We start from the raw sequence: 14,218 nt of genomic DNA, 5'->3' as shown, positions 1-14,218 counted from the left end.
CAGAAATTTATCTCAGAATCAAATCTCTGTAAAGTACATGAATACTCCAGAATCTCAGGTCAGCCTGGTAGATTCTCTACTACTAGACCCATCTCAACCCAATTTACTGGCAATCTATTCATACTGCTTAAGCCATCATAATTATATATAAAAAACAAAGTTTAGTTGTTTCTTCTTAGATGACTGTGACAGGCTCTAGGCCTTCTCTAATCTCATTTTCAACTCCAATCTGGGGAAAGACACATACTACAACAGAACTGGTAGGATAGGGAATTTAGAACCCAGTCAGTCCAGGGCAATTTCACAGATGACAACTAAGGTCCAGCTTGTTATGAGTTTAGTTAAGAACCAAGACAAGACTCTTGGTCTTCTGATTCAAAGCCCACAACCGTTTCAACAGTTGCAACCACAAAACTGCATCTTAATGCTAAGAGTAGCTCCTTTAACCACAATTCTTTCATGTATGAATCAATTATTCAGTCAATGCTTTTTAAAAAGCATCTTTCTACTTTCAAGTATCAAGCAAGAATGTGATAGCTAAATAAAGTGATTCTTCATGCGCTGCTAAAATTTTACTCACTGCCTCATCATTAAATCTCTAACACCTACCACAGTGCATGCACAACATATGCTCTTGAATCAATGAATAACAGAATACTACATATATAACTTTTCATTAAAATTTCTGGATTCTAATCCTAGGTCTGCAACTTAATAGCTAGACTAGAAACAAATCAACTGAAAATTCTGCCCTAATTCACTTACAGATGAAATAAAAGGAGTTAAATAGTTTTAATACCTCTTCTAAAAATAAAATTTTGTACTTATTTAAGATACCTTCTTTATCAAAATATAACTTATTAAAAACCACAAGCAAACCTCTATTAAATGAAAAACTTATACTGTTTCTAACAGGGGGAAAAAAATGGGCTAAAGCAGTGGTCCTTAACCAGGGAAGATTCTGCTCCCCTGTGGGTCTGGGGACATCTTTGGATGTCACCAATATGTGTGTGTTACTAACATCTAGTGGGTAAAAGACAGGGATGCTGCTAAACATACCACAACGCATAGGACAGCTCTCCACAACCAAGAATTATCTGACTCAAAATGTTCATAGGGCTAAAGGAAGGAAAGCAAACACAAACAAAAGGTACAGAAAGGTGATTAGTAAAAAGCTTTCACGTACCTATATTGCAAAAAAGTAAACTGGAAAAAGAAACATTACTGTGCACATTACCAATTTACTGACACTCAGCTCCAAATTCACCCTTCAATATATACACAGGCATAATGGACACAATTTCTTTAAGCATTTCTAGCGTGACAATCACATTAAGCTTTCTCAGTAGAGGGTACTGAAAGGACACTGCAGGAGAAAGGGGCTCCTGCCTACACACACACACACACACACTGAAGGCCCCTTGCCCAAATTAGCACCCTGTTTTCCTCTGCAGGCCCATATGGGTGGCTGGCCTACAGTTTCCCACAAAGACGCCAGTCCCTCTGCATTCCTGTGTCACTTGTTGCTGGTGGCCCGCACTCCAGATTTTCCTGACTTCCCAGCCACTGCAGACCAGCTCCAATCTGGGCAAAACAGTGAACTTCTCTACCAACCCAATGGGCTGGAATATACGTTCTCCAATGAGTTCTAAACCCAGCCCTGGGAAGGGGCTCCTTTTAAGTGTGACCTTCCTCTTTAGCCCTAGGGTACCAGATGTGATTTTCTTATATCTTCAGCTACTCTTTTACCAGAGTTTAATCATTCAGTATATAATACTTAACCTATTTAACCCTCTGTGTGGTTTCTATCTCCTGACTGGACCTAGTCTGATACAACTATGTTTTAAAGGAATAAAGACATAATAAAAATCTGTATTAAGATTAGCTTTATCTTCTTATAAAAATGTTATGTTCTTAAATAAAATAGGCATTTCCTCAACAATACCAAAAACATTCCAACCAAGAATAATCTAACTTTTATAAGTCAAAGTTATTAACTAGAAAGACACAAATAAAAGAAATTAAAAGAAAATCAGTGCTGAGTTTCAGTTTATAACCAAATGTCTTTCACACTGGGTTTTGTAACATCAGGAGCTCTTCTATCCCTTAGTCAATAATTAAATAAAATTGGAGTAAGGATGTATTGCTAACTTCTTACATGGTAATGAATCAAGTACATATTAACCTGTTACCAAACAATACTTTGAATATTGGAACTATGTTATTAGTTATTATAATTAAGTTGTAAATTTAGTTATTTGTGTCATTGGCCACGAAAACAGTACCTACAAGTAAAAGAAGCTCAATGGTCTTTAGCTGCTCATTTTTTAAACTGTAAAGTTAGGTAAATGAACATCTATTTCAACAGCTTTCACATTAATTTAATTCTAATTCTAAAACAAAACAAACTACTAAGTAGAAGAAAATTAAAACTAGCAGTCACTTAGCTTATACAAAGAATGGGAGGAAAGAAGGTAACTGAACGTACTTCTTGCCAGAGCTATTAAGAATATGATTGGGACTTCCCAGGTGGTGCAGTGGTTGAGAAGCTGCCTGCCAATGCAGGGGACACGGGTTCGAGCCCTGGTCTGGGAGGATCCCACATGCCACGGAGCAACTGGGCCCGTGAGCCACAACTACTGAGCCTGCGCGTCTGGAGCCTGTGCTCTGCAACAAGAGAGGCCACGATAGTGAGAGGCCTGCGCACCGCGATGAAGAGTGGCCTCCGCTCGCTGCAACTAGAGAAAGCCCTCGCACAGAAACGAAGACCCAACACAATCAAAAAAAAAAAAAAAAAAAAAAAAGAATATGATTGATAAGTTGGTTTCTGTTTTCTATAGCTGTGCTATAGAAAGTCAATCTATTTTTTTAAAGATATTAAAAACAGAATTCCTCAAAATCCTGGTGGCCACCAATTTTTTTTTCTCACTCTCTGCTGAATTAAGCTTTTATATTGGTCTTGGAAATTTTTTTTAAATCCAGAAAAAAAAATTTTTTAAACCAAATCGGATCTTCCTAAGAAGCATGAAAAATAAATTGATTACATTTGTATTCTTTATTCCTCACATGGAAAAAGCTGCAGAAAAAAGTGGCAATCTTAAAGGATGTTTCTGCTCTTCCACTTAAGCTTTATTAAGAACTCAAGGCAAAATAATTTTTAATATTCAAATGCCACAAACAATGTATTCGTCTACAAGATCCCACAGGAAACATGGAGGACATCTAAGGGACTGTGACGCAGCCTCAATTCAGTAATGTGGTATCGCTGGCTGGGATATAACCATAGGGAAGGGGTGAAATGGCTTCCACATGCACACCATCCACTTCCTGCTCTTTAAGTCTGTGATGTCAAAAAGAACAGATTTACAGCACCCTAAATAAGTGTCAGATCATGATGGCCCATCAAACACAGGCTTTAAGCATTTCTTTAAAGAGAAAAGCAAATGGTTGAAAATCACTACTGAAGGGAACACACTCCTCACAAAATTCTGCATTTATCAACAGTATTATTCAAATCAGTACTACAGGTGGCCATGTAATATACATGGTGTTTTGACCAGAGGCTTTCAAAATTTATAGCAGAAAACATATCCAAGTACAGACCTATTTGAATTAATTTCTTAACATGTAATATAGTTAACATCTTTGTGAAGCAAAATAGGAGGGGAAAAAAAACAATAATTACTGGTAGGGTACCAAACACAGGTGTGTTAAATATGTGACCTGTATCTTCAAACTCATTTGTCCTCTGAGTCATATGTTAACAGGACAGTTAGGGCTGACCCAGGGAAGGGAGCATTCTCTGTACAGCAGCAAGTCCACGGGTGCTTGGATGCTTCTTAACAGAACTACACCCACACATGTCCATGAGAACTTCTGTTTGAGGTTTAAAGTTACTGTGATATATCTTCAAAGAAGTCCTGAAAATGCTTCAAGGACACCTGGAAATTTGTCATGAAGACAGAAGTAGGCAGGACCAGCAGGCTGGCCTCTGTATTAAGGCTGAGAGGAGAACCAAACCAGGAGAAGGTCAATTCTTAATCCTGTTTGTAAACACTCATCTTGGCAATAGGATTGTACCCTGGGGAATTTGTGGTTTGAGTGAGTCAAAAGAGCAATAAAACCTGGATCTGAGGAAATCTTTGACCTGGAGCATCACTGTCTCAGAATAAACTGAGAGAAGACATTTATAGTAGTCTCCCCTTATCCATGGGGGATACGTTCCAAGACCTCCAGTGGATGCCTGAAACAGCGGATAGTACCGAATCCTATACATACTGTGTTTTTTCCTATACCTACATACCTGTAATAAAGTTTAATTTATAAATTAGGCACAGTAAGAGACTATCCTGATTGCCAGCATCACTAACATTTGGGGGCCATTATTAAGTAAAATAAGGGTTATTTGAACACAAGCCCAGCAATACCACAACAGTTGATGTGATACCTGAGACGGCTACTACGTGACTAACAGGAGGGTAGCACGTACAGTGTGGATATACTGGAATCATCTCCTATACTTCACATGCTGAGGTGAGACGGAGCAAGATTTCATCATGCTACTCAGAACAGTGCACGATTTAAAACCTGTGAATTACTGATTTCTGGAATTTTTCATTTAATATCTTCAGACCACGTATGCCCACAGGAAACTGAAACTGTGGAAAACGAAACCATGAATAAGGAGGAACTACCATACTCCTCTGCCCTAAAAAAGAAGTGCTGTCTATTAAAATAAAGTCAATTACTGGGATTCACTCTCGGAATACGTTAAAGATGCTGTAACACACAGTCTAGAAAACTGGCATCAAGGAGAGGAATCAATATATATTTTTACAGTTCAATTCCCTCTGTATTCACTGCTACAACTTTCATCTAAACCACTATCAACTCTCATCTGAACCACTGTGACAGCCTCCTAATTGGTCTCTGCCCTTCCACTTGTATCCATAATACACAACATCCAGAATGCTCTTTTAAAACATAAATTGAATCATACCATGAATGAATAAATTTCCAAACATTTTTCTAATGGGCCATAAGGAATAATGCTTTATAATGTACTTTAACAATACGATTATTTGAAGTTAAGTACTAGAATCATTATTAAAAGAAAAAATCCACTGCATCTCCTTACTGGCTACAAATGGGGCAGACTGGCTCGCCACTCAAACTCTGCGTGCAAGCAACCACAATGTTGGTAATGAAATACCTCCTTCCCAGGAAGCTGGTTCCTTTCAGCCCCCTCCCACTCCCTTGGAATGCAATGGTTCCTGCATCCCTCTGAGATCTCGCTGCCTACCAATCTGCTTACTTACTAAAGCTCCAAATCACACTATTTTTCTTTTCTGTCCCTAGAAAACACCAAGCTTATCCCCATATCAGTTAGAGGCTTGGAATCCCCCACTTTTCTAATCATCACGTAGCTGCTTTTTTGTCTTCATCCAAGTCTCAACAGAGTGTCACCTCCTCAGGGGAGAATTTCCTCATAATTCTAGCTAAAGTATTATTGTTTTCTTCTAAACACTTACCGTTCTTTGAAATTACCCTATTTACATGTTTAATTAGTTACTGTCTCTCTCCCCCAATTAAAATGCATTCCAAGAGTCAATCCCAGTAGTTGACTTTATTTTAATAGACAGAATTCAATTACTGTATTTCAACCAATTAAGAAACATTTACTTCAAATTTATTTTCAAATTGGGCCAGTAACAACATAAAAGGGATTCAAAATTCAAAAAAAATCATAATATAAAAAACCCCCAACTTATTCTATGTGCTCATGTTAAAAATTTGAAAAAAGGAAGAATGACCTTCAATTATATTCAAGTCTTCACTGACTCTAAAAGACAATTTTTAAAGTAGCTTGCTTGCCAAAAAGAGATTTAAAGAGCTATAGCCAGTGGCAGGCCAGTGCTAATCAACTAAATGTATTCCTGTGTAAATCACCTATAGATTTTTAACCAGATTACCTGACTTGTTACCTTTCAAAACTATTGTAAATTGAGAAAATATTTTTCCTCTCAGGTTAAGTTACAGTTTATCACTTTCCTAAATTCAGAGGGCCAGAAACAAATTCAACATGTAATCAAGCCCATTTTTACTTCACTCAGAGCACTCCAAAGTCATAAGACAAAAACAAAAATCTATTTTAACTCTTGAAAGACCAATGGAGAAAAAGATACTCCATTATATTAACTATTATCTTTGCAATGTTTATTATGCAGGATACTCTATCTTTATTCTAATACAAATTCCTCATGCTTCTGATGAGAAACTGTAAATGAGAAAATTTTATTAATAATTATTCATAGACAAATAACAAAAGCTTAAAAAGGTGGGTGGGGCACCAGCGGTCACTGGAGATGCAATATATAATGCAACATTTCTCAGCTTTAGCTGCCTACCTGGACCACCTAAGAAACTTTAAAAAAAATACTAATGTCAAGGATCCACTCCAGACCAGTTATTTCAGATTCCCTGGAACTGTATTTTTTGGAAACTCCCAGATGATTCTAATATGTAGCCAGAGTTAACAGCCTCCAGATAGAAAATACACTGACTTTAGAATCAGAGATCTAGGATCAAATCCTGGTCCCATCTCTTACTAGCCCTGTAAGCTCTTTTCCTCGTTTTTAAAGTTGATAATGTTTATCTAATTCTTGGGAAGAATCACTAAGAAGGCATATCCAGGACTGGGACATCACAGGAATTTAGTAAATGTAATATGATTACAGGTAAATTCTGTTCTATTTCAAATCCATCTCATCTGTCCAAGGTGGCTACATGAAAAATGCCTCTTTAAAAGAAGTCCCCCATTTGCAAATAGTTCATATTATGAATCTCCAGTTTAATTCTAGGCAAGGAAGAGAAAAGAAAAAGTAAAACAACTGATAGAAGTAACAGTGTACTCAATTAAGTTTTTACTTTGTAGGTTCTGCATAGAGTTAAATCTATTAAAGTGTTTATTTACTCCCATTATGTACTTAATTGAGTACTGGGAGCTATAGAGAATTAAAAACCAAAATATAAAACAAGTACACAGACTCTCCTTTACTTAATGTGTAGTTGGGGAAGCCAAATTGACATACATAAAGTTATCACAATTTCTAATGGGTCCAGTTGGTCCTTTATTGTGCATTAGTAGTACCTGATGCTTCAAGTCCTCCCCACCCACTTCTCTTCTAATGCAGGTGACCAAGTGACAGATGCTTAAGTAAAAAGCATGTTAAAAGTTAGGCTGGGCCTGGTAGCGCAGTGGTTAAGAATCTGCCTGCCAATGCAGGGGACACGGGTTCGATCCCTGGTCTGGGAAGATCCCACGTGCCATGGAGCAACTAAGCCCATGCGCCACAACTACTGAGCCTGCGCTCTAGAGCCCACGCACGGCAACTACTGAAGCCCGCGTGCTCTAGGGCCCGTGCTCTGCAACAAGATAGGCCACCGCAATGAGAAGCCCACGCACCGCAACGAAGAGTAGCCCCCGCTCGCCACAACCAGAGAAAGCCCGCGCACAGCAACAAAGACCCAACACAGCCAAAAATAAAAAATTTTTTTAAAGTTAGGCTGGTAAAGAAGTGGTATTAAAATAACTCAAGTGATGCTGGAGTGAAAAGTCATGGGTTCTGATTATAGTAGAACCTCAGAGATCATTTTTTATTAATAACATACCTGAACAGAATTTAACTGTTTTTTTAAAACCCTAAATGAATATTATGTTGTTTGATTTTCAAAGCAATTTACTGAGGGAAGCTGCAGTTCAAAGCAGGTAAATGATTTGCTTGAGGTCACCAGACCAGTAGATTCTCAGGGATGCTACCATATCACAGAAAACTTTCAGTTACATTTCTATAAATTAAAACACTGCTTGCTTGTTAAAACTCCAAGTTGAGTCAATTCAATGATGTATGATTAACAGGAATCTGAGAAACTATTAATGAACAGAATGTTCATATTATCAAAAATTCCACAGTCCTATACTTCAAAATTCTTGGTAGTGTCAAGTATAATAGTTTACCAAATCTTGTCTCCTTTGGCAGTTACAGATCACAAACTGAACAGTTAGCAGTAGCTGCTGCAGAAATAAATACTTAATAAACATTTAAGTAAATAAAAATTTACTTCAACATGTACATTAAGGCATTATTTTTCAATGAGAACAAGGAAAAATGCAACTGATAATTGAAAACATCATTCAGTTAGGAACTACCTCTTAAAAGCTACCATGGACAATGATGAGTAAAACTGGAAAATTCAACCACAGTTTAACTTTTAGCTACTAGGATTATTCAGGTGGCAATTACTACAAAATGTATTTATTATAACAACTCATTCACTATCAAAACAAAGTTGATTTGTAAAATTATACACATACCCCCCAAAACAGGGCCCACCCAATATTTTATAAACTATATTACTTCCTGTAGTGAGTTTATTTTAGAATAAATACTATTATTTTAAATGTATTCAGTAGGTTTTAGTAATAAGTGATATACATAATGTATCCTAAAAGTTAATCAGGATTTCTAAGAATTCCAGTAGAAATAAGAATAAAGTTATTAAAAGTTGAAATTATTCTACCAATCTTCTCAACTGATTCATTTACACTCAAATATCTGAATCCTACAGAATATTATTCTGAGTGTAATAACACCTTAAAATAAATGCTGATAAAAATATTGGGGGGAAACTTTCTTTTGAATTTTATATTATTTATTTTTTGTACAGCAGGTTGTTATTAGTTACCTAGTTTATACACATTAGTGTATATATGTCAATCCCAATCTCCCAATTCATCCCATCACCACCAACACCTTCCCCCGCCACTTTTGGGGGGAAACTTCTGTATGCAAAGCCTTTCTCCTTCACTCACTGAGCCTATGCTATTGCCCTCTTCTCTTCCTCCTTCCCAGATATTAGATGTCCACTGATTGCCTTTCTTCCTCTGCTCCTCCTTCCTTACATTCTGAGTGGACAAATAGCAATACATTATTTTTCTTGCAAAAATGTTTTTATAGGGTTTTAAAAACCCACATAAAAATAATTTCACCTTAAAATAAGCGAAAAGTTAAGTGCAGGTTAATATGTTTGTAGGAAAAAAAATCTGAGTTTATTAACAAAAACAAGAAGCTAGTTTAAGAAAAAGAGGCATAAGGGCCTCCCTGGTGGCGCAGTGGTTGAGAGTCCGCCTGCCGATGCAGGGGATACGGGCTCGTGCCCCGGTCTGGGAGGATCCCGTATGCCGCGGAGCGGCTGGGCCCGTGAGCCATGGCCGCTGAGCCTGAGCGTCCGGAGCCTGTGCTCCGCAACGGGAGAGGCCACAACAGTGAGAGGCCCGCGTACGGAAAAAAAAAAAAAAAAAGAAAAAGAGGCATATATCTTGAAGTGTACTTCTGAGTGTGGTTTATGGTAATGTGAAATAAAGCGAAATCTGAATCTGGTTAAATCTTTTATGCAAATAAACTCCAATTAAAAATACCATTTGGGATAGTTCATTGATATTCCTCTACAGAGAAAGATAGAAATAAGCTAGATGGAGAAAAGCCCAGGAACCAGAGATAGTCTGGATCCTAAAGGGACCCTGTGGGAAGAAATGCTTCTTAAGTAGAAAGCCACTTTGAAGATAATGATCAGGACTTGACTGAACACCCTGTATCTTAGATACACAAATTTGTTTATTTTGCACTCATTTTTTATGGGTTGCTTCTTTTCTAGTTTTCCAGCATTTGGGTTAAAATCGTGCAACTCTCTGAATGTTAATTAAAACACTGGAATAGTTTAATATTTAAATGTAATTTTCACATAAAAGGATTTCTGAATCTTTTACAGTTTCTAAAGCAATAAAAGACACATGCAATGAATAATAACAAATTAGCCCTGCTATAGAATGGCAGTTACTTCTTTGGTTCAGAAAAAACATCATTAATATGGAGAACTGTGACATCAAGAACTCGTTATCACAGCCACAGATAGAGTAAATAGAATGTCACGGGGATAGGACTGGGAGAGTGGAGGGGGAGGAAATTCTAGAATTCTCAATAAAGTAATTTCTAGGTCTTTGTTAAAAAGTACATGAAATGGGTACCTGGGAATAGGTAACACACTGGCCCGCATTAATTAGACTGTTGAGCTAAAATGTTTATCTGGTCATCCAGACCCTAGAAAGATAATGAAAGAATTGGTCAGAGAGTAGGTAAAAGTTTAAATGAGAGGTAAGAGAGGGAAAGAAGTGTTATCAACATACTCAGAACTAGATCAAGTGCCACACAGAAAGCTGGAGAGGGAGAGGAAAGGCAGCAAAAGAAGGAAAAGGAAAAATATGGAAGACACATGTTACTTCAAAAAATGTAAACAGGGACTTCCCTGGTGGTGCAGTGGTTAAGAATCCACCTGCCAATGCAGGGGACTCGGGTTCGAGCCCTGGTCCGGGAAGATCCCACATGCCACGGAGCAACTAAGCCCGTGTGCCACAACTACTGAGCCTGCGCTCTAGAGCCCGCGAGCCACAACTACTGAGCCCGTGTGCTGCAACTACTGAAGCCCGTGCGCCTAGAGCCCGTGCTCCTCTACAAGAGAAGCCACCACAATGAGAAGCCTGCGCACCGCAACAAAGAGTAGGCCCTGCTCTCCACAACTAGAGAAACCCCGCATGCAGCAACGAAGACCCAACGCAGCCAAAAATAAAATAAATGAATTTTTTAAAAATGTAAACAGTCTTACTGAAATGACAGCATACTATTGATTCATTTGTCATTGAGTAGTCACCTCAACAAAAATAAAATAATCCTCATCATCCAGAAACAATTATAGCTAAGTTTACAATAAGAAGTTCACATGGTTATGTTTATACAAGAAGAGTTAACTGATTAAAATAAATTTTTAATTTGTTTACATGTCAAAGTCCTTTTGTTTAAAGAATATAGTTCCAAATACAGCCTAAATGAGTCACTGTAACAACTGAACATAGTATTTCTCAAAGGCTGAGTTGGTGGAACAGATGTGAAACTTCATAAATATATTGGCCCACGCTTTAGACTTTCAAACACATCTTACAAGGCTGTTGTGATGACAGTGATAATTCATGTAAAGTACCCAGGACAGAACTTGGGGATTCAATAAATGATCACTGCTACTTTAATGGAGAAGCAGTTTTATGCATTAATTCTACATCACGGACTCCGGAGCACAGCTGCGGCGCTTGCGCACTTGGAGCACGTCTCGCTGTCAGTAATGCCGGGAAGTTAGCTGTCGGGATCCATAAAATTGTTTTCCGTCCCTTTTCCCCGGTTCTTAGTGTCAGGAAACAGCAACGTGTGACTGCCTCACAACTAGCCGCAAAGCGCAAAAGCCGCCCAAGGATGACAAGAAGAAGAAAGATGCCGGAAAGTCGGCCAAGAAAGACAAAGGCCCAGTGAACAAATCTGGGGGCAAGGCCAAAAAGAAGAAGTGGTCCAAAGGCAAAGTTCGGGACAAGCTCAATAACCTAGTCTTGTTTGACAAAGCAACGTATGACAAACTCTGTAAAGAAGTTCCTAACTATAAGCTTACAACTCCAGCTGTCGTCTCTGAGAGACTGAAGATTCGTGGCTCCCTGGCCAGGGTAGCCCTGCAGGAGCTGCTTAGTAAAGGACTTATTAAACTGGTTTCAAAGCACAGAGCTCAAGTAATGTACACCAGAAATAGCAAGGGTGGAGATGCTCCAGCTGCTGGTGAAGATGCATGAACAGGTCCCACCAGCTGTATATTTTGAAAAATAAAACTTTATTAAATCCAAAAAAAAAAATTCTACATCACCTCTCTCAGAGCAGTGGTACTCAAATGGGGTGATTCTGCCGCTTAGGGGATATCTGGCAATGTCTGGAGACATTTTTTAATGTGATGATTGAGAACGGGGAGTAGTGTGCTCCTGGCATCTAGTGAGTGGGCAGAGACCAGGAATGCTGCCAAACATCCTATAGTGCACAGGACAGCCCCTCCCTGCCACCACCCCAACATCAAAGAATTATCCAGTCCAAAACATCTAATGGTGCCAACAATGAGAAATCCTGCTCAAGAGGAATGGCTCTCAAACTTTAGTGCATCACAATCACCTGGAGGGGTGCTGGACCACAAGTTACTGGGATCTGCCCCAGAGTTTCTGACTCAGTTGGTTTAGGATACATTTCTAATCAGTTCCTAGCTAAAACTGATACTTCTGTCCCATTGTCTACACTTTGAGAAACACTGCTCTAGAGAAAAGTGATCAGGAGCTAATTGACAAAACAAAAAAAAAATTACGAAAAGTAAGTACACTTGGGGTTTTCCATTCTCTTGAGGAGAATTATGATATTAAGTTTCAAAACAAAAGATTCATTTAAAAACAAAATAAGTTAAAATATATATGCACATATACCTTAACATAGGTCTTGGCAATTTTTTTCAGTCTGACATCAAAAGCAAAACCAACAAAAGCAAAAATAAACAAGTGGAACTACATCAAAGTAAAAAGCTTCTGCTCAGCGAAAGAAATCAACAAAATGAAAAGACAATCTACTGAATGGGAAAAAATATTTGCAAATCATGTATCTGATAAGAGGTTAATATCCAAAATATATTTAAAAACTCATACAATTCAATAGCAAAAAACCCCTAAACAATCCAATTTTAAAATGGGCAGAAGATCTGAATGGACATTTTCAAAGAAGACATATAGATGGCTAACAGGTAGATGAAAAGTGCTCAACATCACTATTAATAAGGAAAACACAAATCAAAACCACAATAAGATATCACCTCACAGGCCTCCCTGGTGGCACAGTGATTAAGAATCCGCCTGCCAATGCAGGGGACATGCATTCAAGCCCTGGTCCGGGAAGATCCCACATGCCAGCGGAGCAACTAAGCCTGTGTACCACAACTACTGAGCCTGCGCTCTAGAGCCCACGAGCCACAACTACTGAGCCTGCATGCCACAACTACTGAAGCCCGCGAGCCTAGAGCCCGTGCTCCGCAACAAGAGAAGCCACCGCAATGAGAAGCCCGCGCACCTCAACGAAGAGTAGCCCCCGCTCGCCACAACTAGAGCAAGTCCGCGCACAGCAACGAAGATACAACACAGCCAAAAAAAAAAAAAAGATATCACCTCACACCTGTCAGAATGGCTACTGTCAAAAAGAAAAGAGATAACAAGTGTTGGCAAGGACAGGGAGAAAAGAAAACCCTGTGCACTGCTGGTGGGAATGTAAACTGGTGCAGCCAGTATTTTAGTTATTTTTAGTTATTTTGTAACTGGTAAGGTACAGCATGATGACTACAGTTCATAATACTGTATGGCATATTTGAAAGTTGCTAAGAGAGTAGATCTTAAAAGTTCTCATCACAAAAAAAAATTTTTTACAACTATGTAAAATGACACGTTAACTAGACTTATTGTGGTAGTGAGCACTTTGCTATATATACAAATATTGAATCATTATATTGTACACCTGAAAATAATATAATGCTACATGTCAATTATACCTAAATTTAAAAAATTAAAAACTAAAATAAAAATATAAAAACAAAGGTAAACTATATATGCATATATACCTGTGTATATATGTGTGTTTTGTGTTTGTGTGTATACTGTGTTTTGTTTTTTTTTTAAGAAGAAAGAGGAATCATACTGTAAATTCAAATAATAATAATAGGTCATGAGTCCAAGAGTGAAAATCAATATCCGGATATTGATATTGGATCAATATCTGACAGATGTTCATCTGCATTTCCTTTATATAGGGTACCAACATTCATAAGAAAAAGCTTCTTGAACCTTCCCAAACTTACCTTACAAAAAAGTGACAGTACGTTACAAGGCATACATTTTTTTAGTTTTTTTAACTGGACCAGATAAATAAAAGATCTCATAAAGTAGTCTTCTTACTGTAGATAATTTGGAATTTTATTTAAAATGACATTACAAACTAAACCTTTGTATTCCTGCAACACTAAGAGTTCACTAAAAATATTTTCAAGTACTGTTCAGAGTTTAGACTGAGGTATAAATCTAGTCTCATAGATTTGTACATTTATCAACTGAATCTCATACACAAAAAATGTATTCTCTCTACCACTGATTAACTCTGGAACATATGACCATTCACTGTAATTAATGGACTCTTTTCAATAAACTTATGTTAGTATAATTTGTAGTGCATTATGAAATAACTGTCTAAATGTTTTCACCAAGTTTTATTATCCA

General features: G+C 37.8%; 2 protein-coding genes across 6 annotated transcripts in view; one reads left to right on the top strand and one right to left on the bottom strand.

Moving 5' to 3' along the window:
- ATG5 (autophagy related 5) overlaps positions 1–14,218 on the bottom strand; it is a 122,509-nt gene that overhangs the window by 54,064 nt on the left and 54,227 nt on the right. The gene's annotated exons all lie outside the window — the stretch shown is intronic.
- On the top strand, positions 11,137–11,782 carry LOC309810897 (small ribosomal subunit protein eS25-like; the record flags this gene model as incomplete). The annotated part of the gene is made up of 2 exons (XM_082633217.1): positions 11,137–11,226; positions 11,294–11,782. The coding sequence occupies 2 exons, from the start codon at positions 11,137–11,139 to the stop codon at positions 11,720–11,722; spliced, it is 519 nt and encodes a 172-aa protein (XP_082489343.1). The 3' UTR covers positions 11,723–11,782.

The sequence above is a fragment of the Mesoplodon mirus genome, assembly GCF_964341445.2.
Source record: "Mesoplodon mirus genome assembly, chromosome: 10".
Lineage (NCBI taxonomy): Eukaryota > Metazoa > Chordata > Mammalia > Artiodactyla > Ziphiidae > Mesoplodon > Mesoplodon mirus.
This window is presented reverse-complemented; position numbering and strand designations above follow the sequence as displayed.